At 42.8% G+C, this 27,315-nt stretch overlaps 2 protein-coding genes across 2 annotated transcripts in view; one reads left to right on the top strand and one right to left on the bottom strand.

Annotated features, from left to right (window-relative positions):
- The window catches only part of LOC148183404 (BDNF/NT-3 growth factors receptor-like), a 596,246-nt gene that overhangs the window by 344,910 nt on the left and 224,021 nt on the right, over positions 1-27,315 (top strand).
- LOC148183409 (uncharacterized) lies at positions 4,535-27,315 on the bottom strand. Its single transcript, XM_088061365.1, has 3 exons — positions 27,196-27,315; positions 25,840-26,925; positions 4,535-4,651 (listed from the first exon to the last, which is right to left on the bottom strand). The coding sequence occupies exons 1-3, from the start codon at positions 27,313-27,315 to the stop codon at positions 4,535-4,537; spliced, it is 1,323 nt and encodes a 440-aa protein (XP_087917491.1).

Raw genomic sequence — 27,315 nt, 5'->3', positions numbered from 1 at the left:
GAAAGTGTGCACTATCCCAAAGGTATATTTCAAAACAGTGTATATGGTTCCTTTCTTATGTGCTAAATATTCAAATATTCTCTTTAGAGCATATAACTCACAAGACTGAGCAGACCAATTAGAAGGTAATTTCCCTTTTTCAATGGTTTGCGTATTTTTCCCACTGACTAACGTATATCCTGACTTTCTTTTTCCATGTAAGCATCTAGATGAACCATCAGCATATATTCTTTCCCCTTCCAGGAGGGTCTGTTGCACTAAATCCTCTCAGACTTTAGATTGGTACTCTATAACTTCTAAACAATTATGTGTTAAGTCACTCTTTGGTTCTCCATATAAAAATTGAGCTTTTGTCTACCTCCAATGGAAAATCATCACTGTTTATCAAAATCACTTCATATTTTAACATCCTGGAATCTATTAACCATTTTTCAGCTTTTTGATTTAACACATTCCAGACTGCATGAGTTGTACACAATTAGTTTACTTCCAAAAGTAAGTTTATGGCTCTCTTCTACTAGGATGGCAGTAGTGGCTATGGCTTGAATACATATTGGCCAGCCACGGCTCACTGGATCAAGCAATTTAGATAAAAAGGCTACTGGTCTCTTCACTCCTACCTATTCCTGGACTAAAACTCCATGAGCTACTTCATGTTCCATATTCACATACAGATAAAAGAGCTTTCCTAATGAGGGTAAACTCAGAGCTGGTACAGAGGCTAGTTTAAACTTTACTTCCTCTAATTTACTGTCATCTTCTCTAGTCCACTTTACCTTGTCTTCCTCTCAATTTTTCATATAAAAACTTCACTGCCTGACTATATCCTTCAATCCACAGACTACAATACCCCAATAACCCAAGCAATTTTCTAACTTCCTTCTTTGAAGGGGGGAAGAGATAAAATCCCAGTGATCCTTTAAGGATTTAGTTTTCAGCTACCTTTACTGATTAAGTGACCAATATACTTCACATCTAACTCCACAAATTGTAGTTTTCCTTTTCATACCCTCAATCCTTTTTCCCCCAAGAAAATTCAAAAGTTTTATAGTGACCTCCCTAACTTCAACCTGTGGTGGTTTCACATTGACTGACATTTGGGGAAAGGAGTAAGAAACCACCCACAGAAGTGATTCCTTTAAGAGAAGCTGCTGGGAGCTTCCTCTGTGCCTAGGAAAGGCCAATAGTTGGCTAGTTCTGAAAACTGACATTTTGCACCATATAGAAATTAGATCTGACTCTGTGAATTACACATTTTAAAAATCACAAACCCAGGAACTCTCTTTGCTTCTGGCCTCAGAAGTGAGCGGAGCTCTAGTGAGCCTGTGTGGCCTGGAGGAGGCCAGGTGGGACCACAGCAGCTCCCAGGTAGGGGATGGAGGTTGTGGGTTCTGGCCCAGGCTGGGCCGGGCCACAGCTGCTGACATCTTGCCGACACTAAACACGCCCCGCCCCCCCCGCCCCCCCCCCCCCCCCCCCCCCCCCTCCCCCCACCGACAGCTCCAGGCAGAGCCAGGACAGCCCCCCCCAGCAGCTGCCGGGCAGAGGGAGGCGCCCAGCAGGGCCTGAAATCCAACATTGTGACTGCTGTGAACAATGGGCGAGATATTAACCTTTTCATTACACAGATGAGACCTGCAGACTATCACTAGAGGACATGAAGTATTGAATGAGGGTCCTCAGAAATCATCCACACCGCAGCCACTTTTGTGAGGCAAAAGCCTCTTTATTGCGAGGTTTTCTAACCTTATATAGCTTTTCCAACCAGGTTAACCTGATTGGTAGAAGGAACAACACCCCCTTTGGTCCCATTGGTGGGACCAGAGAAAACACACCAAGGACATCTGCTCAATATTGTTTTGGAAAATATTATCTTTACAATAACACAATTCTGGAGAGAAACTGTTCACAGGAACTATTCCCTGGGAACAGATGAACCCCTGACAAGCTGAAACTCTCTCAGGCTCAGAAATCCTGTCGACATCTCACCCTTTCCTTTTTATAAAAAAGAAGAAAAAAATTAGCAAGATGTTTCAACACCTGCTTGTAGAGGGACCATCTGAGTGATCACTCACATCTTCTGCATCTGTGTCATCACTCAGAGGTTCCTCTACTTGATGACCATCATCCTGGTCATGGCCTGTGGTTTGCCTGTTGGCTCGGTTTTGCCTTCGTGATTGCAGGTCAGGGTGGACACACTTTGTAGGTACCCAGTGCACCCCAGTATCTGTGGATACACATGCATACCCATGACCCGAAGTGATAAGTTCAAACGGGCCTTCCTATGGATGCTAAATATGAGCAAAAGCAGGGAGCACAGTGCTTGTGGAAAAGCAGGCTGCATAACTTCCTCAGTCTCGCCTGATAAAGTCGCCTGGGAAATCATAAGAAGGAATTAAAACAATCCTCAGAGATAGAAGACAGCCTTGCAGGTGCTGTTTGTCAGTTTCTTGTTTTCTTGCAAGAGAAGGTCGAGGGGTGGTGTACCCCATTGACCAATGATAGTGATGTGTTAGTTCACTAACCAGTAAGAGTTTTACTTTTCTGTACTTTCATGTATCGGTCTATAAAAGAAGATCTGAGGTAATAAACCTCACTTTCCTGTTCAACTCACAAGAGAGTCCGTGTCGGGCTTCTCACTGTTCCTAATAGAACGACACCTTCCCACTGCTTGGTGGTTAAATTTCGCACCCGAACCGTCGCTCGGGCTGATGTGTCTTGCCTGAAGCCTGCAATAAAAGGTGATAGTTCAAGACAACTGGGTTATTTGAATTCTGCAGCACCGTAAGGTGATTGTGTACAAAGCTTTTGCCAATTGACTTTGCAGGGTTTCACCCTGCATTCCCCGTTTTTGTTTTTGAAGAATCTGCTTCATAGTACCATGAGCACGTTCAACAATGGCTTGGCCAGTTGGAAAATGTGGAATGCTGAATTTGTGTGAGACACCCCACAACTGCATAAACTGCTGCACTTTCTGTGAGGCGTACACAGGGCCATTATTGGTTTTCACAGTAGAAGGTATCCCTAGCATGGCAGAAGCCTGCCTCCAATGGGCGATGGCATTGCGAGTTTTTTCTCCAGTGTGAGCAGAAGCCCACATTGCAGAGGAGAAAGTGCCAATAGACAGATGTGCATACTTGACCCTTCTGAATTTGGCAATTTGGGTAACATCTGTTTGCCAAATTTCCAAGGCCTTGAGACCTCTAGGGTTTACGTCCACCAGTAAAGGCACAGCAAGCGCATGGCAGTCATCACGGGAATTGGCAATGTCACCAGCCTTAATTTGAGTCAACTGAAATTGCTTTTGTATGTGCATTTTGATTAAAGAATCCATGCGATGCTCTTGTATGTGCTAGTACATGAGGCTGAGGTGCTACCCATGCAGGGTTAGACAATTTGTCAGCCCTGGCATTACCTTCTGCTATGAAACCTGCCAGACTGGTATGGCTTCTAATGTGCAGAAAGTAGTACAGATGAACTCGAGCCTCAATAGCACACCACAAGGTCTTCAACAAATGAGACAAAGTAGTGTTGCCAACTTTGTTCAACAATGAATAATCTAACCGTTTTGCTATGTCTGCCACATAGGCAGAATCCATGACCAGATTGAAAGGTACCTGGGAAAATCTTTGGAATGCTGTGACAGCAGCCTTCAATTCAACCAATTGGGCTGAGCCAGTCTCATGACCTTCCAGCTCCTGCCATTTAGACTCATCCTGCCAAGTGACAATGACCTTTCCTGTTTTCCCCGAACCGTAAAGACGGAGGGTCCTTGCACTGGCTCCTGACTACATCTTGGCCACAAAGAAAAATTAATTGTTATTGTCACCCTCAGTAGCTTGTGGCTGGGCAGATGGTAAGTGACCTGCCCTGTAAAGCTTTCCAGAGCAATCTGCAAGGAAACACTGTTTGTAAAGTCCCAGTCAGATTCCTCCTGCTGTACCAGGAGTATGACCCTTGCAGGATCCGTTCCCATCAATTGCAAACACTGTTGTCGGCATTTGATTATCAGGCGAGCGATCAATTCAAGCAACATCATAGCCATTTTTTGTGGCTCATGGGGAAAAAAAACCCATTCCAAAACGTGTGAGGAATCAGATCATTTGTCACACCACTGGCCGATGATGGCTGTAGGAGGCAAGTCTGGAGCAGTGATGAAGATGGTGATATCAACAGAGAGATCAATGCGATAGACTTGGCAATCAGAGATGGCTCAGTGTACCTCCTCCAGCGCTCATCACGCCTCAGGGGTCAACTTGCGAGGCGACTTCAAATCAGAGTCCCCCGTTAATAGATCATACAATGGAGACAGTTGTGTCATGGCCAGTCCCAAATATGGACGTAACCAAGTAATGACACCCACCAATTTCTGTGCATCATTCAGAGTCTTAACCAACTGCACAAATTTCACCTCTTGGTGTCAAATTGTTCACTCCAGAATTTTCACCCTCAGATACCTCCAAGGAGGCTGATGCTGAACCTTCTCAAGAGCCACCTGCAGCCTGTGAGAGTGCAAAGCATGGAGCAACTGAGGCTATATCCTCAGCAGCTCATCCTGAGTAGATGCCGCCACCAGGATATCATCCATATAATGGTAAAAATGGGCATCAGAAAATTGCTTGCGAACTCCCGACAAGGCCAGGGCCACATACTGTTGGCAAATGGCCAGGAAATTGTGCATGCCTTGTGGCAAAACTCTCCATTGATACCTCCGAGCGGGCTCAGCATTGTTAACTGCTGGCACTGTGAAAACAAACTTAGGTTTATCATCAGGATGCAAAGGAATTGTAAAGAAACAATCCTTCAAATCAATGATGAGAACCAGACAGTCTGCAGGAAGCATAGTGGGTGATGGCATACCTGGTTGCAGCACCTCCATGCTTTCAATCACGGCATTAATTTTCCAGAGGTCTTGTAATAACCTCCATTTCCCAGATTTCTTTTTGATACAGAAGACAGGAGTGTTCCAGGGACTGGTTGAAGGCTCAAGATGCCCCGGTCCACTTGCTCCTGAACCATTTCTCAAAGGGTGACTAATTTCTCCTTCGGGAGGGGCCACTGCTTTTCCCAGATGGGTTCGTCCACCAGGCACTGTAAAGGAGGTGTGGAACACTGTGCGCCCTTTGACACAGTGGCCCCTATTAAAAATCCGTCCAGATCCGAACCCCCCAAACCACCAGTACATCCCACCCCCAGAGGTTAGGCATAGGCATGGTAACATAAATCTGAACCATAGCAAATTGTCCCTCTGAGTTCGTGATCTGCACAGGCTGCTGGATGATGAAGCATTTGGCCGTTCCACCCAGCCTTGTGACAGGCGACTCCACAGGATCCAGAGGCCACTGCGGAGGCCACACAGAGGAGGCCAGGATGCTGACATCGGCACCCGTGTCGATCAGGCCTGCAGGTGGATCTCCAGCGGGGTGGCACCAGGGAGGCATAGGGTACACCACATCTCAAGCCATTTGTCAGTCAGGGTTGCAGTCCAGTGCACCTGAGGTGGTCCTGTTGATCCAAAGGAACCTTCCCCTCAACACCGGCTTGCAGCCCTAGAAACTGAGGACTTGAAAGGCACAAGTTGAGCAATGCGTGTTTTTTTTGGGGATGGTGAAGGGAGGGGTGGGAGTAGAAAGCATAGCAGAAATTTGTCCTGAATAATCAGCATCAATAAGCCCCAGATGCACAATGATACCCTGGAGAGTGGCACTCGACCTTCCCATTAGCACTTTTACCTTCCCCCAAGGGTCCATAGATATCCAAAGGAACTCTATGCACTTCGCAAGAGTTCAGGACTACCGTTGCTGCTGTGCAGACATCAAGTCCAGCTGAGCCAGAGGTACTGGCCATGAGCTGGCTGAGTAAGACTGCATCAGCTTCGGGACCTGGGGAACTGCTTATGTCTGAGCACGCTTCCCCAACGCGCTCAGCTTCGCATTTCCCTGATTTGGCAAAGGCTCAGAAATCCTGTCCACAGCAGACCTTGTTCCTCTCTCCAGGGAGAGAAAAAGAGTGATGGCATGTAGAAAGACAACATGAAAACACCAAGGTCAGTAAAGAAAGAGTCAAGCCTCAGATGGAAGGAGAATGAGGAGATGCTGAATGGGGCTGAAAATTCTTTTGGTAGTACCATGGAGATGGACAATGATATACTGAAATATCTCCTTTAATTCACGAAAGAGTATTGGGGGAATGAAGTATTCAAACTGTAGACCTGAGCAGAGGCATCCATTGATGAAGCCAAACAGAGTAGCTGTGATCCCATGAGAAGCTCGAACAGATATAGAGATGAGAGTGATGAAGACCCTTTGCCCCAAGGGAGAGAAAAAGAAAACCTCTGTTCCCAGAGATGATCACAGAGACAGATGAAGAGAACCTCTGCCTTTGAACAATCATCATTATAATAAATACCTCATGAGTTCATGGCCCATGGACACACCTCTAGGAGGGCTGTGGAAATGGGAGGAGTGTCACGATGCAGAACTTTTTGCCTGGGTGGCTGCTATTCATAAAAATGAAAAGCCATGAGAAAACTGTTTCTTGTGGATAAGTCTCCATGGCATGACAAGAGAAAACTCCTCTCCCTACAAGAACTGATGAAACACTATTGTATAGTCGGTACTGCTTTACCATTCCAGGTTTTGTTTCTATGTGGTCAGTTGGGAAAGGAAAAAAGTTGAGTAGGGGGAGGAAAGGTGTTCTGGAAGTTTTATTCTGATGTTTCTTATTCTTGTAGTCCTGTTAATAAAGTTTCTTTATACCTTTTAAGTTTTAATCTTGTTTTGCCCTTCTCCTAATCCATATCTCACAGGAAGAAATGAGTAAGTGCCCATGTGATTTTAGCCAGCACTAAACCCCACCATATAATCTCAGTTTCTCCTGATAATAAAAGGTCATCTACACATTGGGTAATCTGTATTCCAGGAGAAGTGGGGAAGGTCTGTAATATTTCTTCTAAAGCTTGCCCAAATAAATTCGTAGATTCAGTAAACCCCTGTGACAGTTTTTTCCACCTTAGTTGCTGTTTTTGCCCAGTACCTGGATCCCCCCATTCAAAGGCAAAAAATATTTTTACTATCTTTTGCTAACAGACAAGCCCAAAATGCATCTTTAAGATCCACCACACTAAACCACTGATGTTGAGGTGGGACTTTGCTTAAAAGGGTATAGGGGTTAGGTACCACTGGGTAGTGGGTCCAGGTTCTCTTGTTAACTTTCCTTAAATCTTGTACTAATCTCTAAGTCCCATAAGTCCCATCCAGCTTCTTTATTGGGAGAACAGGGGTATCATGAGGAGACATAAAATGTTCCAATGTCCCATCCTTTATCAATTCTTCTATTACTGGCTTTAAGCCTTTTCTTCCTTCTAATGATATAGGGTCCTGATGCACACGTATGGGACATTTCTCTTTCTCAATTGTTACCCTTATGGGGGTCAATATTCAGTCATCCCCTATTTCCTTCCCCAGCCCAAACTTCTTTGTTAATCTTTTCCTCATCTTCTTGGCAGAGTTCTAGCACTTTGGCTACCATTTTCCCTTCTTCAGGTATAACCCCTATTCCTAATTGCACCTGTAAGTCTTCAATAAATTGCAACCTGCTGCAGGAACTAGTAAGACACCTCCCATCCCTATTCTAGTTTCCCCTTCAATTACTACCTTTTTGATAATAGGAACTTTAAACCCTCCTCCTTTAGCTCCCGTTACTTTTATAGTGTCATTGCTTACATTACACCCCTTTGGAAAAGTAACTACACAAGTTCTCTCTGACGCAGTATCAACTATAAATTCTAATGCCTCTCCCTGGGGGTCTACTTTTAAAGTTATCAAGGGCTTTAGATGGCATTTATCCCTCAGGAAATAGAGCCCCTGACATCCTTAATCTGCTAATTCTTCTGAGTGTACCTCTTTGAATACTTTCAGGTCCTTGTTCTGGTGAGGACAATCTCTCTTATAGTGTCCCTCTTTCCCACAACAAAACCATATATTTCTAGTTTGCTCCTGAAACCTTGATCATACAGGGGCCCTGTTTCCTGCCCTTTCCTTATCTCTAGAGTCTGAATATCTGGAAATAGTACCTGGGGGCAATGGATTCTTCGAGGGGTTAATTCCTCGCATGGTGGCTACCATAATTTTAGATTTTGCTTTGGCTTTTCTGCATCCCTCCACACATAAACTTTGGGCTTCTCTCAATAATTCATTTAACCCCTTACCTTGCCATTCCTCAATCTTTTCCAACTTTTTCCTAATATCTGGCCAGGCATGGGTGACAAAGTGAACATTTAATAGGGCTTGCCCCGCCATACTATCAGGGTCTATCCTAGAGTACTGCCACATGTTTTTCTAGAGCCTCTCTAGCCATTCAGTTGGAGTTTCTTCTTTTCCTTGCTGCCCATCAAAAGCTTTGCTAACATTTTGCCCTCAGAGTGCTGGCTCTTTTATCCCTTTTGTTATGAACGCACTCAAGAGAGTGATATGGTAAAAATTTTATTAATTACAGCAAGCAAGCAATAAGCAAAAAATCAGCGCTGGGCGGCAGGGGAGTCTCTGCTCCTTTGGCTGCCGCGCTTCCGATTTCCGTGTTCTCCCTTTTAAGTGGTCCGACTTCCGGGTTACGTGTCCTTTCTCAGGTGTCTCTGCGCATGTGCCTCCGGTCACTGGTGGTCGCTTTCTGCCTTCTGGTGGTCGCAGGATGAAGATCAGGAGTCTTCCTCTTTTGACCTTTCCTCACTGTTCTCCTTTTAAGGCTTATCTGAGTGGCTTAACTTTCTGGAATTCAAGAGAGCTTGCAAGGCTGTTCTCATAATTATACAGACGTCAGCAGCAGCCTTCAACCTCATCCCTATTACACAAAGCATAGTTTTGCAAAGCATCGTATCTTACATGTTTAGGCGAACAAAAGGGTCTCTATTTATTACACTTTGATTATCAGATTATGATAATCATTCATATTTCCTTGTCCTGCTGTATCATTGTGATTCCACTTAGGAGAGGCTATTGGCATTTTCTGGTCGCCTGGTAGGCCCTGTTGGTTTTCTCTTTCCCAAATTTTCATTCCGGCAGCCCTAATCTTCTGCCTCTCCTCTTGGGAAAATATAATACCCATTATTAACTGTATTTCTTCCTAAGTAAAAATGTTGGGGCCTAAAAATTGGTCTAATTGTTTAGCTAAACCTATGGGATCTTCTAATAACACTTTTACTTCCCTTTTAAAATTCTTGACTTCTGAAGAGGTCAAACAATCATTTACAAATCCTATCCCCCCTTGAACCCCTCCCATAGGCACTTCCCTTAAAGGAAATAAGCTGACATCTTGATCACTTTTCAAATCAGACCAGCCTTTCTGTTCCTCAATCATCATGACCTTAGGAAGGACCTTTCTCCCTTGCTGTGGAGTGGTGGCAAGGGAAGACTTAGTGAGCAGCCCTCGAGTTTTTACTGAACTTCCTATAGGGTTTTGGTATGGTCCTCCACCGGTGGGAGGGGGAGCTGGTGAAGCAGCGGGGGCCACTTGAGCAGCAGGGGCTGCTGGAGCAGCGGGAGAGTATGGAGGGGGTAATGCCTCCAGCGGTTTCTACTTCTTTTCCTTCTTTCTTTCTGCTCATGCTGTCTCTGAGGCTTCTGATACCTTAAAAACATTTACTCCCTGGGGCCAAATTTCTCCAGTCCAGCAGGAGGCATATTCACTTTCCTCAGTATCGTGAGGTTCTTTTGCGTTTACAAATATGTTTAAAGCCTGACAAATCCAACCCACAAAAGACCTGTACCTAGGCCAACAGACAAGACTGCATCTTATTTCCTTTTTCATCCTCTCTGTCATGCAATACCATATCATTTTGACTTTATATTTTCCTTTTGTACATGGATTACTATCCCAGTTACCTAACTTAATTCCTAGGGGACTCTCCTGGGGTATATCTGCCAGCACCTTTTTGCTCCCCTTCCTCCTCAGACCTGACTTGCTTGTTCCTTGTCCCATCTTCCTTGGACCTGACCTGCCCATCCCTTATTTCTATTTCTTTGCTCTAGTTCACTCCTCTGGCAGCTTGGACACCACTCACTCCCCACAGATGTTTCCCACACTAAGCACAAAAAATCTCTCCAGCAACACAATCCACCTCCCTCTAGACAATGAGGCTGAACTCCAGACCAACTACTCATATAACCTACACTCATTCACTCACAGTCACTCGCCCTGCCCCTTTCTGGCCATTCCCATTGTTGGGCCACAGAATGCAGACAAAGCCCTGCATCTGCCCTGTACTCTGCCCGTGTCCACGACACGTCTCGCTGTCTCCCACTCACTCCACTATAATAACAGAATGACAACACAAAAATAAGGTACCTTTAGTTTCAAATCACTTATTGACCTTAGGTATTATTTATCAAATAAAAAATGCTCTAATTTGGGGCATATGATCAAAATCTCAAATGTTATTGGTCAACCCCAGATGCTCTTGGATATAGGATCCTTATTGAGAGACGGCCAGCTATTCACGAGTCTTCACAGAAATTAGAGTGAACGCTGTTTATTTCTATCTTTAGCACACCTTTTATAGGGTTCTACAGGGTCCGTGGGCTAAGCAAGTTACTATTGGCTAATACACACAGGTTTACATTTTTTCTCCTGTACACAAGGATATTGTTTTGCTTTACTCTCTCTTCTGCAAGCAAGTTTCAAGGGCTTTAGCCTATAATATCACGACTTATTTCAAAGGCTGGTTTGTGCATACAGGCCTTTACTAATATATAAAATATTCACTACAATTCCCCCTTTCTCTTTTTGCACAAACCAGGCTTTGGATGCGACTCCTTCTATACTTTTACACACAACTTAAAACTATCATCCCAATTAACACTATAATTAAAATCTGTCCCCCTTCTCGCAAAAGAGACCTCAACCATCCAGTGATACCCCAGCTGGCGAACCAATTTCCAATGGGGTCACTATCTTCTTTCAGGGCATGTAACCCATCCTGTAGCTGTTGTAGTTGCTTATGGATGGAAGCTGAATGATCAGTAAGATTCAAGCAGCACATGCCTTCAAATTCCTCACAACCATGTCCTTGTGCTAAGAGCAAAAAGTCAATTGCAGCTCGATTTTGTAATACTGCATGACATACACTACTCACATCAGCTGAAAGCTCACTTAACATTGTGGATGTTAAGTTCAATTCTTTCTTAGTCTAACAAGCGAGCCTTTTTAGAGTTGCTAAGCTTTAATTCATTCAGGCTTCACTTTGACTGTTTGATGTTTTTTATTTTCTCAGCTCCATTCAGCAATTGATGTAAGCTTGGATGGAACACAGTAAGTTTCCTAAGATAATAGGGTCCTCTATGTGGATTAGCAGGAATCTAATTCCATGCTCTATCTCCACAGATTAGGAATATTGAACTAGGTGATTGCTTTGGTAATCGTCCTATGAGATTGCACCGTGAATAAAAAGCTTTATTTTCAGTGTGAGTAACGAGATCAACTATAGGGTTGACTGCAGCCCAGTGCTGCGTTACTTTGTTAGAATGGCTTTTTGTTGGGGGTTCAAACATTATCCATCCACCTGAGGTATTGGTGGAACTTAACAAATCTAATTCTTCTGAGGGTTGTAACATGGAGAACTTTGGTAATTTTTGCTTGCCAACAGGCTTCAAGTTCTCTTAATGTGAAGCCAACAGTGCGACTGCACTCTTGCAACACTGCCAATCGATTCAGTTGAGTCTCATTACTAATTAAACCTTTAAATGCTGAAGGATCCCACTTAGGGACTCCTATGAGACAGGTGCGAAAGGATCTCCAGGGGTGGCTAGGCTTAGACACATTGACCTTTGGCCAGTTCAGTGTGCCAGAGTGACCCATATGTTCTGCCACTTTTGGATGTTAGTTAGCAGACAGTTGGTCGGGATTATACACAACACAATTACCATAAGCAGTTCGTTCCATGTAAATGACATCATATTTGCAAACTAACAGCTAAAACTTTAACGTTAAATGAACTTTCAAAGATGCTTACACTACCTCTTGAAGGGGGAATACTTATACTTTATACTAACATAACAATTACTACACAGGCTAAACTCTTTATCTTAAACTATTATCTAACTACCTTTAACACACGTGCTCCGGTATATATGTAATCTAAGCGTGAAAGCAATTTGCTGAAAGAGTAAACACACAACTACAATTTGCTTTATATATAGTTAGATGGAGTCTCTACACTTTTCTTAGATCTTCTACAGAATTTCTCTAACACGATTCAGTCCTGAAACATTCACTGCTCCCGTGATGTCAGCTGGCAGCTGATCGGTGACTGAGGGCTTTGATGTTCAAGTTGTTCTTCAGATCCTTCTAAATCTTAAAACAAAGGATACCTGAAAAATTGGTAGAGACACAACATCATAATATCAACATAAAAGTTCTGTTGGCAACTGTCTGTGTAGTGTTCAGACACAACTGTGTCCTGACAGGTCCACTTCTGATCCATGTCTGGAGTACCAAGGCTGTGTGGTGACATCTCTGTTCACTGGATCGTGTGTGTTCAGAGGCACACAGTCTGGTCAGATGGACAGGTGACCTTTTTGAACCTGCCAACAAAACACAGACACTTCTCCCCTTGAAGTTAATGAATTACACTAATCAAATGCTTTTAGGGCATCCATTTCCCCCGTTTTCTTAAAAAAAAATAAAATGAGATGTACTTCTGTTATAAACATCAACATCAACACAAAACCATATACACAATTAATAAGAACTTATACCAGTTAAAAATCAATTAAATCATAAACATTATTAATAACATATGTAATATAAAACTACTATTAATTACTAAAACACTGCACTAGCATCCCATAGTTAGCAAACAAACAGAAACAAAAAAATCAGTGAAGGATTGGATAATCACCTCCGGAAATGATTCCCCAAGACCACTTCAAAATTGATCCAGCTATCATATCAATAGGGCCAAATTGCTGAGTCAAAACTGACTCAAATACTCTTTTGGTACAGAAAACATCTGGATCTGCTGGCAAACATTCCATCCAGGTAAAGTCAAGGCTTGGCCAGGGCCTGGCTTTAAACTGGAAAGATGCCTCTTAACATATTTCTAGAACAAGGTTCTCAATAGTAGCAGCTATGAGATGCTTACAGCACAGTAAACTGTTAAAATGCATTTGTACAAATCAAATGATCAGAAGCCTTAGGTACCAGACCAATTAAACCATGCAGCAGTTGGTTTAATCTGAAGCCTCCCCCATGGCAGCTGATCCTCAGAAATGGTACATTTTCTTGAAATTCTGGAAACACTGAAAAATAATAAAGCTATAACAAACAAAAAATGCAGATATTGGAACAACCAATAGAACTCCCGGTGAAGTCAAGGGTGTCACAGACTGCATTCACTTCTATCCACAAGCAGGTGTTCATCAGTGTTCTATCACAGCTGTTTCAGTTGTAGCTGTCTTCATATCTCTAGGAAAATAACTATACTTTGCAGTTTAAACAAGTGTCTCCAATAAAACATAAAACAATTTAAATTAAACAATATTTAAACCTAACAATAATTATTTATGACAAAAGGAAATAACAAACTTAACCTTAAAAGAATATCTAAGTTAGAAAACTTAACTTAAAAACATTCAAGCCTAGACATAATAAAACTTGACTATCCTTAATTCTATTAGCACTTAATCTATATTAAATAAAAACATAACTTAATCTTATTCTGTTACTACAAAAAAACAACTAAAAGTTTGATATATACCTTTTAAACACAATATAACAATAACATGGATTCACTATAAAGATTATAAAACTGTAACAAATACATCACAATTCTATGTCATCTAGCTTTGAGAATAACACACAATAACTGCAAATGTTACGAAAAATACTTATTCATAACAGGAATTTACCTAGTATATGCTTAAGTTGGTTAGGATTTTAAAGTGCAGTTTTTCTGGAGAAAAACCACAGCAACACAGGATTTGGCAGGTTGCCATTTAGCTTTTGTAGCACTTTTGAGAAGCATCAAGTCCAATTCTTAAACTAAAATCCAAAATCCAAATTGGTATATATGCAGTTATAGGTGTTTTATATAACAAAAGAACTCACATTAAAATTACCTTATTAAAATTGTGGAAAAAACAAGCAAATGGATAATATATGCTTTAAATTAACTTTGTCTTGGACAGTAAAGTTCTCTTAACTAATTATTTTTTAAACCACAAATCTCTTCTGTAGACAACATTAATTGGAAGGTTGTTTTCCTAGAAGGTGTAAATCATACCATGTTTTAACCTTAGGTTCTAAAACCAATTATTGCAAGGCAACTTCTCTTAAACACTTTAAACACTTTTTTTTTTTTTTTTGACTTTCAAAGAACCACAATAATTGCTCCAGTAAAACTCTAAAAACTGCAATTGCATAAACTCATAATTACTTAAAACACAAACTTAACTCTAAAAGGGTATATAAAAACATTTTGAAAACCCAATAAATCATGACTTTTTAACAAACTGGGTATTATCCCCGGTGCTTTTTCTTAGAGAGGGAGCGGGGGGGGGGGTGAACTGCCCACTCTGCTGCTGCTGCAGCTCTGCTCTTATCTTTCTTCACATTCTCTACATACTCTCGCAGTGAGGAAAAACGGAGAGAAAGAAAAAAACCTCACAAAGTTAACTTTAACAAATGCAGTTTTTTCTCTCAATCTCTCTTGTTGTTCGCTGATAGAGGAAAAAAGGGGCACGATTTTACAAAAGCAGGCGATGTTACACAAAAAGTCTCTCACGGCCAGGTGCTAACAACAGCGATCATTGCAGCTTATCAGCATGGCCTTGGAACTTTTCTTGCGCTGCTTCTACCCCCAGGGCGCCTTTGTTCTCTGCACCCACCTCAGTGCTCCCCCATGTCCCCCTGGTTCGGGTGGAAACCAGTCTAAATTTGGCTTCTTTTCTTCCAGGGTGGTAAAGATGGAACTTAAATAAGATTGTAATGCTAAAAGTGACCCCAAAAATGAAGCAAATATTTCTGGATGTATCACATCCTGCCATAACTGAACAGATTCTGTTCGTTGTTTCAGCGTTCGCTGTGGGACTTTTTTTTTTTTTTTTCTCATTATTTTCTTCTCTTTGACTCTCCCTCCCTCTCTCCATGGGCAGTATTGATAGGAGTGCTTTTCCAGCAGTGGGAGATAAAGACATCTGCCGCTGTGACGCAGGTAGAATTACGGGGCTCACAGCCTCAGCATATCTCGCTTTTCTGTTTTATAAGGTATTAATTACAGTCTGCCAAGTTCGACCGAGAGACAGTGTCCTTGCTCTTTTCCGTAATTGCCGTTTCCCATATCAGAGCCGATATATCAGTCCGTTCTTGCACCGCAAAAAGCAGTGTGGGCACTGCAAATGCCCATGACAATTAGCCCATATAATGAGCATATTCAGGTCCTTTTCCCTGGCTGCTCCGCCTCGTTTAACGAGGATGCAGAGAAGCAGTTTATCCACTGCCGCAAATTCCACATCCATGCTAACGGCCCGCGGCAGGGGGGAAGGTTGCTACCCTTCTACAATGCCCCTGCCTTCGGACTCCCCCAGCGACTCGCCCCCGTTGATTCGCGAGCTGCCTATCCGGTACCGATCCAAGGCAGCATCTATCTGCACTCAGATCCGCTCCACCAACCTCGGTCCAAGGCTCCGTCCCACCGTGCGTGGATCCACTGAAGCCCCCCTGCCCGCAGGGTGTCCCGTTCGAGCGCCAAATATTGAGAGACCGCCAGCTATTCACCAGTCTTCACAGAAGTAATTGTGAACACCGTTTATTTCTATCTTTAGCACACCTTTTATAGGGTTTCACAGGGTCCGCAGGCAGAGCAAGCTACTATTGGCTAACACACACAGTTATGCATTCTTTCTCTTATACACAAGGATATTGTTTTGTTTTACTCTCTCTTCTGCAGGAAGGTTTCAAGGATTTTAGCCCTTAATATCATGACTTATTTCAAAGGCTGGTTTGTGCATACAGGTCTTTACTAATATATAAAATATATTAACAATATCATCTTTGTTGATCAAACCATTCTCTTTTTGTGCAATTGTTTATTATATTGTTTTGTTTATTGTGAGTCTCTTTAGTAAATTGTGACTGACTGTAGTCTCCCTTAGTATTTATTTCTCCGTTATGGAAAGGGGGCAGCTTGAGTGGCCTTAATTTCCTTTTTGAGGTTTTCAAAACCAAGACAAAGGCACCTGTTGATAGAGGACAAAACGTTCCCTAGAGAGATAACATAATTACACAACATTCTTAGCCCAAGATATTCGCAGAATGCTGTTTGTACGTTATTGCCTGCTAAGGTCTACCAATATAAGATTTGAAATGGACTAAGTTTATCCCTGGTCTGGGTGTTATTCTGACTCTCAGCAGTGCTAGTGGGAACATTTTGGGCCACTTCATTTGAGTCTCCTGGCAAATTTTACTGAGTTGTCTTTTTATGGATTGATTAATTCGCTCCACCTTTCCACAAGACTGAGGTCTCCATGGTTTGTGTTGTCAGGAAAATTAATCTGCAAACACCAGAGGTTTATGTCCAAAAAGGAGACAGAGGAGTCCTATAACATTATTTGAATAAAGGAAGAGGCTATGGGGCATTTCCCCTGGGGTCTCTCAAATTTTTGGAGGATTCAGTCTCCTTTTTATCCTAATTTCTCGGCCGCATGTCCCTCTCTCTTTCCCCATTGGCTGAGGTACTTGTGAGGTACAGACTTCCCGAAACACCTAAGATTCCCCCTTATTGTGTACTCCCCCTTTGTCTTTTCTTTGTGTCACTCAGTGAAATTCTATATGGAATTTATGGTTCTTCCCATTGTTTCTTTCATCTCTCAGTATCCAATTTTATTTATCAACAGATGTACTGTTTGTTTGTAAAGACAAATCTCCCTCATTCCATTTATCAATCAGTGGAATATTTCCCATTGTTTCTTTTATCTCTCACTGTTAGTTTTATCTACCAGCTGACCCACAGTTTGTAAAGGCAAGTCCTTCATTCCTTTCAGTGTAAATCCCATTTAATTTACAATGTTCTGGATAGTTCTTTTATAACATTGGCTACAAAATGAGGTGTCCTGTCTGATAACATACCTATAGGGATCCATACCTAGGAATGACCTCTTTCAATAGTACCTTGCCTACCTGTGAGAAATGAACTTGTAAAAATTCGTAGAAATCTAAATAAATGTATGTAGCAATAATAATATAAAATATAAAGTACAGTGTGGCCCACAAGTCCTTCCCAGATCTAGTCGCGAATTCCCACTCAGAAGATAACGACCCTGGCCGGCGCCCATCAACGGAAAAGAATAGACAGGACATGAATCATCAAGCTAACAGGGAAAGGCTCCGACGAGATACTCATCACCGGACCTGAACACCCCGCCTTGCAGGCCACCGTTGGGGGAAGCAATCAGGTAGACAAAGGGAAAAGGTCCAGCCGAGATATCCATCAGCTCCAACCCGGATCCAACCATCCCATCCAGATGGCCTGAACCACAATGAAATCAAGAAACACCCAGAACTTCTTTACATATGAGGAGACTCTGTCCGGACGTCTATTTGACTCTATTCTCCAACGCCAGGAAATCAATTCATACAACAATCAAGGACCCTTGGTGAATAGTGCCTGCCTGGAATTTGGCCTCAAGGCACAAAATCCCTATAAAAACCCCGGACAGTCTACCCTCCTTCGTGGATTTGGGAACACCTATACCTTTGGGTATAGACCCCTGTCCACCCAGCGCTGCGCTGTTTGTTTTATTGTGGTTTTTCCTCATTGTTTATTTTTTTATAGAAATTGTTTTATAATAAATTGTTTTTTATTTAACCCAAATCTGCCTTTGCATTTATAACATACCTCTTTAGCCTGATTGGTTTGACAAGGAAAAGCTTCAGTCCACCCAGAAAATGTGTCCATTAGTACCAATAAGTATTGATACCCATTTTGCTGTGCTAATTCAGAGAAATCTATTGGCCAGTAATTTCTTGGTATGTTCATTTTGTTTTGTTCTGGGGGAAGCCAAGGCTAGATCTGTGGACACAGTTCACATTTCTTCACTATACTTTTTGTGATGCCTGCCCTTCCAATCCCAAGGATATACAGCTTTATATTTTCCAAAAATCATAGGGCTGTGCTTAAATCCCTGTGGTAAAAGAGTCCAGCATAATCAAGCCTTTTGCTCTGGTTATGAATTCTCACATTCAAATGCAAATAGCTCCTGACTTCTGGTGTCCAGTGGGATACAAAAGAAAGCATCTTTCAAGTCCAATACTGAAAACCACTGATCAGTCCCTTTTAATGTGTAGGTATTATTTATTAAGTAATATTTAAGCTGCTAGCTTTGTCTATTCTATTATTAATATTCAGGTTGTTACCTTCAAGTTTCACTACAATGCATCTTTACTATTATAAATTATCAGATTATTAGTTCCAGGTTTCACTATAATCCATCTTTGACTTTTATAACATAGTCATGTAGTTCAGATAAAGTTCAAATTGCAGCCTAACAATTCTAGCTACTTATGTCAAATGACCACTTAACTACTTTCAAATAATATAAAATTTCAAACAATACAAAATTTTAACAAATGTCTGAAGGAAAATTTTCTGAGCAGCAGACCTAGATTTCAATTGTCTCCTGTGGAACTGAGGATTGCTTTGCTCCTATTTTATGTCCCCTGATTACCTGTGTTTAGCTTGCTAGCTGAACAGACAGGCTATGTGCTAATTAGATGGCTGGCGCCTGGTGGTCTGCAGCCATGGTGGCATGGTGGTGATGTTGTCCTGAAACAGGTTCTTTCACCTGTTGTGCAAGAGGCTGATCAACACACAGAGTCAAGGTATCTGATTTACTCACAGTTCTGCACAGAAAAGGGTGCTGGGTGGCAAATCCACAAAGCTGGCCCAACTATCAAAACTTTTCACTATACATTTTAGCAAAAAAAGGCATTAATGTTAATTGTCTACAAGTTACAAAGTTCTCTCGTTAATTAGTATTCTATCTTCTATTGGTTAAATGATTGTCTTACTTCTTAGGTGTCCTGATTTAGGGCAAATTTGGGAGGAAACTTCTGAATGGGGTTCCTCTAGAAAGCAGATTCAACTGGCCCCTCCCCCAACTGGTTTGGGAAAATATTTCCTTGGAGAAAAGTGGAAAAAACTGCTTATTTATCAAGCAAAGTATTCATAAACATGACAAAATTAATAATATTAAACAATAAAACCTCTCGCTGTTCTGAAGAGATGTCAGATTCAGAAAGTCCTTTTCGTGGGGTGTAGCTTGGCTCGCTCAGTCTCTTATCAGTCCCTCCTGTGCTGGAAAATGTCCCTTCCTGGGCCCCGGTGGGCCACAGGTGTGAGCTCCTGGTGTTTTCTGGGTTTTCAGTCCAGAGCAGGGCCGATCAGTTCCAAGAAGAAGAAAAGCCACAGTCTGGGGAACTTCTCTGCTTCAGCTAGAAAAAAAGAACTAACTAAAAGCAAAGGAGAGCTCATTCCTGCTGTCCATGATGCAGACAACACAGTCTGTGAGAAGGAATGTGGGGGACCAAGTGCAGTTTCTGAAAACAAATTGTGCACTTCTTTTTCCCCCTCTCTTTGCTCTCAGAATCAATCTGAAATGTGCAGAACTTAATATCCAGCATAAACAGAACAGACGATTTGGGATACGAGCATCATAAAGTTACCCTAGGACATTAGGCTAATTAGTCCACATGCTCAGTCTTCTTTGAGTTGATGGGTTGCTTGGGTCAGTGGGCTGTGAGTTGGTAGTTATGATCTCCCCCTTCTGGAATAACCCTTTACCTAGTTTGGTTAGTGGGCTGTTTTTTTGTTCCTTGTAATCTGGCCTTATCTTGGTTGTTTCACCAAGTGTCATTGGTTCATTGGTTAAGCATTCAGTAATGTCTGGTTTCAGTTGATGAGTTATCTCAAGTTTCTTTTTTCTATTCTTTTTCTATAGCTGCAGTTATTGAGGCTGCAATAGCTGAGACGTTAAACAAAACTTATCTATTTGGAAGCCGTACATCAGTGCCTCTGATCTGCTAAGGGGCAAGTGGCACTGGGCTCTGTTCAGTGCAGACCAGGGCTGTATGTTGTTTATACTATTGTTCTCTTGTCAAACTTATTTGACATTGTCCAATAAACTCAAAAAGGGAAAGATATGCAGTGCCATTATATAAGCTTCTCCACTTTAGGAATCTGTTGTGGCTTAGGAATAGCACTCCAAACCACAAGCCATTCCTACACCCCCTCCCTCTCTGGTGGAAGACAGAAGGCAGACATGACGAGTTCAAATAAGGACAATTTACTGGAAACAGAAATGAGAGAAGGAAACAAACATTAACACCAACAATATTAGTAACAAAAGGGTACAAAAGAGGGTGATTTACATGCAAAACTGCTCAGCAAGCCCAGGACAACGAAAAACCATTTCGGATGGACCCTCCATGCCCACATTTTTCCACCCTACCTTAAGTGTTCCCACCTTCTTCCCAAAATCGAGAATCCCTTTCTTCCACCCCCGGCAGTAACATAAGGTAGTATAGAATAACAACAGACATGCCCACACAGCTCCAGGCTCCACCCCCTCATGGCTACTGCAAAAAAAATTTAACTCTATTCCAGCCAAAAACCAGGACAGAATCCTAAAACTTCCAGTGGCATAGTCACTTATTTTGTATGCCTGATTTTATATTGCATTGGAACCTTCTGTACTGTTCAAAGAAAAAATCTAAAATATCACAGGAAGAGATGGGCATACAGCTTTATAGAAACCTGCTGTCTTAGACCCTGTGTGTGTCAGCACAGGCAAGCAGCCGGGACAACCACAAACCCATATCTAAAATGCAAAGAGAAAATTTCCGTTACCTTGATAACTGGGGGATCCCCAAAGCAACACCGGGACAGAGTTATACAAATGGTGATGCAGGCACTGTTAAACTCAGTCCATGCTAGAGGATCACTGGCCTGCACACTGGTTAATCAAGGGTTATTCCCAGCTGCAAGGTCACCTGAGCATATTTACAGACGTCCTCACCAATCTTCCACTTTCAGCCAATTTGTCCCAACACACTGCTACAATGTAATACTGTAGACATTCTCAGTATATGTAAAATATACATTCAGTGTCTCAAAATGTAATAATATCTTTAAAACCCTTTAAGCATAAAATAAAAAAAATAAAAAAATAAAATAAAATAAAATAAAATAAAATAAAATAAAATAAAATAAAATAAAATAAAATAAAATAAAATAACAAAGAAGGAGGCCTCTTTCTTATTTGTCTGAAATGTAGAAAAACATAGTCCTGGAATCTATCCTGAATTGAAAGAGGTTATCATGGGTAACCCAAAATATTGTATTCCATGTCTATCTGTGCCCAAAATTGTTACTGTTGCTTTAAGACCCTGCAGCCAGAAAATGGAACCTGGGGAAGCAGAGTCCCCTAGGCTCTTCAAAAGTCAAGGCACTCAGGAAGAATCTCTCTCTGGCTGCTTGGCTTGGCTCTTGGTTTTCTTGCCATGGAGCTGAGGAATCACAGGTGGAGGTTTCCCTTTTGGGTTCTCTTTTGTTTCTTTTTGGAAGGGGTTGCTCGAAACAGGTTTTTTTTCTCCTTGGCTTGCGTTCCCAGTCCTGGACTGCTTCGGGGTGAGTTTCACAAGTGCCAGGCTGTGGCCACAGCATTGCTCAAGGGAAGAAATGGAATGGCTCTGCTCCAGTCTGGGCCACCCCGGTGTCCATGCAGAGACAGTTTCTCCCCCCGCCCCAGCCCACAAGTGGCTTGAAATACAGCATCACCAACACCAGCAGAGTCCAGCCGGTGGCAGGAGGAAGCGGCAGGTAATGGTGCTGACCTCACACACACCAGCACTTGTCTTCTGCTGCTAGAATTGCTTCTTAAGCTCCTACCTTCCCAGGAAAGTTTCTTTTGTCTGCCATCTTTTTCCTTTTGTCCCTCAGACTGCGTGGTGGACTGGAGGGTGCCATCTTGGGAGAGAGAACTGACACCTTTTTCCCTTTGTCTCCCTACACATGGTTATCTCTGGTGGCTGTCATCTTGGAAGGGAGAGGTAGTCTGCCATTTTGGGTGTCTCTTTGTTCTCAAGGACTTTGAGAGATCTAGAAAATTTGTATCTAATGATCATTCACTATTTTGGGTGGGGTTTTCTCCCTGTTTCTGTTTTGTTTGTTAGTAAGCTGTTATTTTTTCACTTATATCTACTCACATTCATTCTTTATTGGTGGAAAGGGATTGGTTAAAACTAAGGGCAGGTAACTCATTTTAGCGTGTCCACCTCTTTAAATTGTCTTAAACCAAGACAGGACCTACAAGTGATATGTGGAAAGAAAATCCTATGTGAAAAATGAGGTTCACTCTCCTGATAAATTTTGAAAGGTTTAATAAAGACAATAAGAGGCAGAAAATAAAGCAAAGAATAATGGCCAGGTACCTTGGTGCTCTGCCAAAAGCACACCTCGTGTCTTGGAAACACCCTTTATATACCATTTCTTCTACATGGAGTTCATGCATATTCAAACTTCTCCAGGAACTGTTTCGCATGGCCACTCCTTGGATCCGCCTTTTTAGAGCATGCACATTTCTTGGCTTTGCAGTTTTAATTCCTCTCTTATCTTTTAATTTGGGCTTTGTCTCCTTCTTCCACAGGCGGTGAGCATTGATAGCAGTGCTGAGCAGCCTGGGCCCCATCATCTGTTCACTGGAGGGCCTGTTCAGGCAGGGCCTGAACCTTACGTGCAAAATTCTTTTGACCTACACTTAAATTCTAGCTAATAGCAGGAGAAAAAGAAAAAGACTGCATTTACACAGCAAAAGCTATTCTAACATTATACATATAACATTCATCTTAATACTTGCGAAAAGCCAATATCACAATATGTATTTATAACACTCCATAACTCACAGAGTAAGTTATAAGATTAGGTATGAATTTATTCAGCGCTGAGGTGCTGTCATGGAGTTACTTTACCTTTAAGAAAGTTTAAGTTGCTGGGAACTGCCTGGAGTCTTTTCTCCTGACCAATTATCGGTCATTGCTGAGAATTGACAGCAGTTTAGGCCATTGAAAAGTGGGATCAACTTGTGAACCCTACCTTAAAGTGTAAAACCAGAGCTCTCTTGGTTCTCTTTGTTTTCCTGGCTGGGAAGGGTGGCGGAGCTCCAGGCCTCCCGTTCCCTGCCCAGGCCATGCGGCCAGGCGGGGACTGGGCTGGGCCCAGCGTCTCCCGGCCGGGAGATGCGGGCCCTGCGGAAAAAGTTTTCTTCGGGCTCTGGCCGGGCCAGGCCGAGCCGATCTCTGGCTCGGCTGCAGGTTTTTTGCTGTAACTAAATTCACTAGAAACTGCTGAGTGAAGAAGGAGAGAGGCTCTGGACCTGCAGCGGGCTGGGCGCGGCGACTACACTCTCCAGAGCAGCCGTGAGGAACTTTCCATCGCAGACGGCTCCAGCTCCTGCACCGGCCGAGGCCACAGAACTGCCTACAACAGCCTGGGCAAGATTTTAACTCTTTCATTACCCAGATGAGACTTGCGGATTAATCTTTTTATCCAGACAGAGAAAAAGAGAGTGATCAACATGAAAAGAGACTTTATAAACTACCAGTGACAGGAAAGAAAAGAAGCTTCAGAAAAGGTAGAGAATTAAGAAGATGCTTTAATTAAGCTGAAATATCTTTCTGTTAAAACTATGGAAATGGACAATAAGGTCTTGAAAACACTCCTTTAATTCATGATAGTAAATAGGGAGGAATAGAGTGTTCAAAGTGTAAATTTTGAGTAAAAAAGTAGAGTAATTATGGTACAGTGAAGTGCTGGAAGATTTGAAGCCTTGAGAGGCAATGAGAAAACTGTTTTCTGGTGAAGCTCACAGAAACAGATGAAGAAGACTTTTTGCCTTTGAATAACTTATCCTTAAAAATCCCATCCCTAGACTCATGGCCCATACACACTTGAGAGTGATGTGAAAATGGGAGGAGTGGGCTCTAATAACAGCAGCTCTGGGCAGCTAACATTAGAGCAATGGAAAACTATAACAAAAATAGTTTTTCTTGTGAGAAACTCCATAAATTAACAGGAAGAAACTTCTGTTTCTCTATAAAGACTGGTGAAAAGACTGTAGCAAGAATTGGGACTGTTTTAACCATCAAAGTTCCAAAGTTTTTGTCTCTTTTGTCATGTGAACAAGGGAATAGTGGGTAGACAGGGGATGAAAAGGTTTTTCTGGAAGTTTATTCTGGTGTTCTTATTGTAGTTTGTCAATAAACTTTCTTTTTTTTTCCTTTTAAGTTTTATGCCTGTTTTGCTCTTGTTCTAATCCATATCTCAGAGCAAGAAATAAGTAATTTTCTTAGTTATTGGTTTAAAACCACGACAGGTGCATGGGAGAGAGCTCCTCCAAAGACATGCACCCCCTGAAGACTTGCCCCACTCCTCTTAGTCTTTACAAACTAGGCTTGCACAATATGCCTAATACATATTAATTTCCTAACCCCACCTACCCCCGCTTCATATTAAAATTAGCTCCACACCTCTTTGCGGCTGCACACTGCTCATTGTTGGTCACTTTGGTGGTTGCCTGGGGGTCTTTGGGATGAAATCAGCAATTTTCTCCTTAGTTGAACTGTCGCTGTAGGACACGCAATGATTCACACAGACACGGCTCCCATATGACAGGGAAAAAACTGGTTTTATTCTTACAACTTCAGTATTTATAGATTCTCGTCAATGACCAGGAATTGGATAGTTAGGTTACCACCTTTCCAATCACACTGGTCGTGCAAGACATCCATCAAAAGACGCGTATCAGAAAGAATGTATACGTATCTATGTTTACAGTCACTGTCCTGGGAAAGTTCTTAGAAATTATGTAAACAAGATCGAAAATCTGAGTTTTCAGGGCGACATTTCACCTTTTCTGTCTTTAAAAAAGAAAAAAGAAAAAGAAAATGAACGGAAAACGAACAATGTTCTAAACAATCAAAAGGAAAATTAACAGAGAAAATAAACAGTGCTCCATACAATCAGAAGGCTGTAATTTCAGGGTGATATCTCATCCTTTCATTATTACAAAAAATATAAAAGTGAAAACGTGTCTAACATCAACACCTGCTTGTGGATGGGCCATTGGGGTGACCATCTGCTGCGGCGGCGGAAAGCCCGGAGCGCCGCGACTTCTCTAGAGAAACGGCCCTGAGAAGGGCCGGGTCGAAGCGTGTGAGCAGCTTCAAGCAGTCGAGTGATTCCAACTCAGGCTCAGCGGTAGTTGAGTGATTTCAGCTCAGCTCGGCAGCGGCGGGCAGGCAACACAGGAAGTAGGGACGAGAATGCTGGTCCAGCGTTCCACCAAGGCAAAACCTTTTATTCAGGCAGAGCTTTGGTGAAGGGTGCCGGCAACAGCGAATCTGCCAAACAGGGGAAAACCCGGGATATTTATGGGGAAGGAGAGGGGCGAGGGGAAGCCCGAGACACCCGTATTGAGGTGGGACAGCAGGGGAGAACACCAATGAAGCACAACAGTTTAACATGTCTAACTCAAAGACCCCTGGGAGCGACACATTGTGTCTCTCTTACAGAGAAGTATCTCCTCTCCAGGGGAGAGCCAGGATCTCGGGCCCAGCGGGCTCCTCGGTACCCACAACTCCCACTTCTTTACTTATTAAAAAGGCATCCCCTAGAGAGTTAGCTGATAGCTTCTTAAAACATGAAAACATACTTAGGAAGATAATAACAATCAAGAAAACCCAACAAAGGTTCTTGAGGACGGAGGCAACCCATCTCTCGAGTTTCCAGCTCACAAAAAGGTCTTCAAGCCACTGGGGCTCCTTTTCAGCCTGGAGTTTTTGGACTGCATGTTGGAGTCTCTGGATGCGGGCGTGGATGCCTTCACTGGAGCTGGAGAGGTTAAAGCAGCACAAACCCTCTGATTCCTCGCAGCCGTGTCCATGGGCCAGGAGCAAAAGGTCTATGGCAGCTCGGTTTTGTAGCGTGGCATGCCTAACAGTCTCTTCATCTGTCAGGAGGTCACTCAGGACAGAGGAGGTCCGGTTGGCCTGCTTACCAAGCCAACACTCCAGGTGAGAAGGCTCACCAAGGGCTTTAGCAGCAGCCACCCACGGCAAAAATGCTGACATCACCACCCTCTTTGTGTAGGACCGATCTTTAATTTGGCTATTGCAATTTTCATCTAATTGGGCGAGATCTTTCTTTTGGCGGGCCAATTCATTCTTTTTCAGCCAATCATGTATTAGAGTTGAATTTGGAGTGAGGATGGTAAGCTGTCCAAGCGTGCAAGGACCTCCCCGGAGTCGGGAAGGGATTCCTGCCCACACTCTATCCCCACAGATCAAGAACACTCCCCGGGGCAGCACTCTGGGATAGTGAGAGGAGGTGGATCGTGTGCTGCTGGTGTAATTGCACCATTTGGACTGACTGTAAATTTTACTGTTGGGAGTCACATTTTTCCTTGATTTAATTGCCTTTTGGTATTTCGAGGCAGGCCATGCATTGCCTACTGGGTGATAATCAAAATTTATGCAATAGGTAGCCTTGGAGGACCCCAAAAGCTCTAATTCCTGGGGTTCCTCTGGTGCATGGGGCAAGATCTTTGTCCACTCATCCCAAGTGTCTACTGGGTTGGGTTCTTTCCCTGTGAAAGCATATTCATGGGGCTTTAAAGGAATCCCTACCAGGCAGGATGACAGAGGGTTGGTGGCGCTGCCCATGGACAAGCACATGTGGTCTTGTTGGAGCGTCTTTGCGAGGGTGATCCACACGTTCTCCTGGGGCTGTGCTACTAGCCAGGCATTCACAGCTGATGTTTTCAGGAGCATCCAGATAATCAGGAACGTCAGGAACTCAAGGATGGTTTTGCTCTCCATTTTCTACAACAGGACATAAAAGATTAGCTCTGATTTTTGAGGGGGGGGAGCTATTTTCTTTCTCCCTTTCCTCTCCTGTCTCCCCCCTCTTTAAAAAAAACAAAACCAAAAAAAAACCCCAAACAATTATAAGCAAGGTTATTCTGTGTGTTGGGGACATATGACCCGACACCAGCAGCAGCACAGAGGTGCACTTTGGTGTAAGCTGGCAATTTGGGCTAGGCAACGAGGGCAAGAAGGGGAAGGGGGCGGGAGTTAAGAAGACTTGTGTACTGTCACGGTGTTAGGCGTGACGTTGGCAGTCGTCTCGTTGCAGCCCTGGTAGCAGGACGGTTTGGCCTCTGTCTGGTTGTTGGTCTGGTGGCAGGTCGGTTCGGTGGACTTCGACGACAT

The sequence above is a fragment of the Pseudopodoces humilis genome, chromosome 12 (genome assembly GCF_049639895.1).
Source record: "Pseudopodoces humilis isolate 2021_Gansu_Grassland_sample_001 chromosome 12, ASM4963989v1, whole genome shotgun sequence".
Taxonomy (NCBI): domain Eukaryota; kingdom Metazoa; phylum Chordata; class Aves; order Passeriformes; family Paridae; genus Pseudopodoces; species Pseudopodoces humilis.
This window is presented reverse-complemented; position numbering and strand designations above follow the sequence as displayed.

Coding starts and splice junctions, on each gene's coding strand:
- LOC148183409 (XM_088061365.1), bottom strand. CDS start 27,315: ATGTCGTCGAAGTCCACCGAACCGACCTGCCACCAGACCAACAACCAG. Junction 26,926..27,195: donor TCACGCCTAACACCGTGACA/GTACACAAGTCT, acceptor GTCCTGTTGTAG/AAAATGGAGAGCAAAACCAT. Junction 4,652..25,839: donor AGTGGCTTGAAGACCTTTTT/GTGAGCTGGAAA, acceptor ATTTGCCAACAG/TATGTGGCCCTGGCCTTGTC.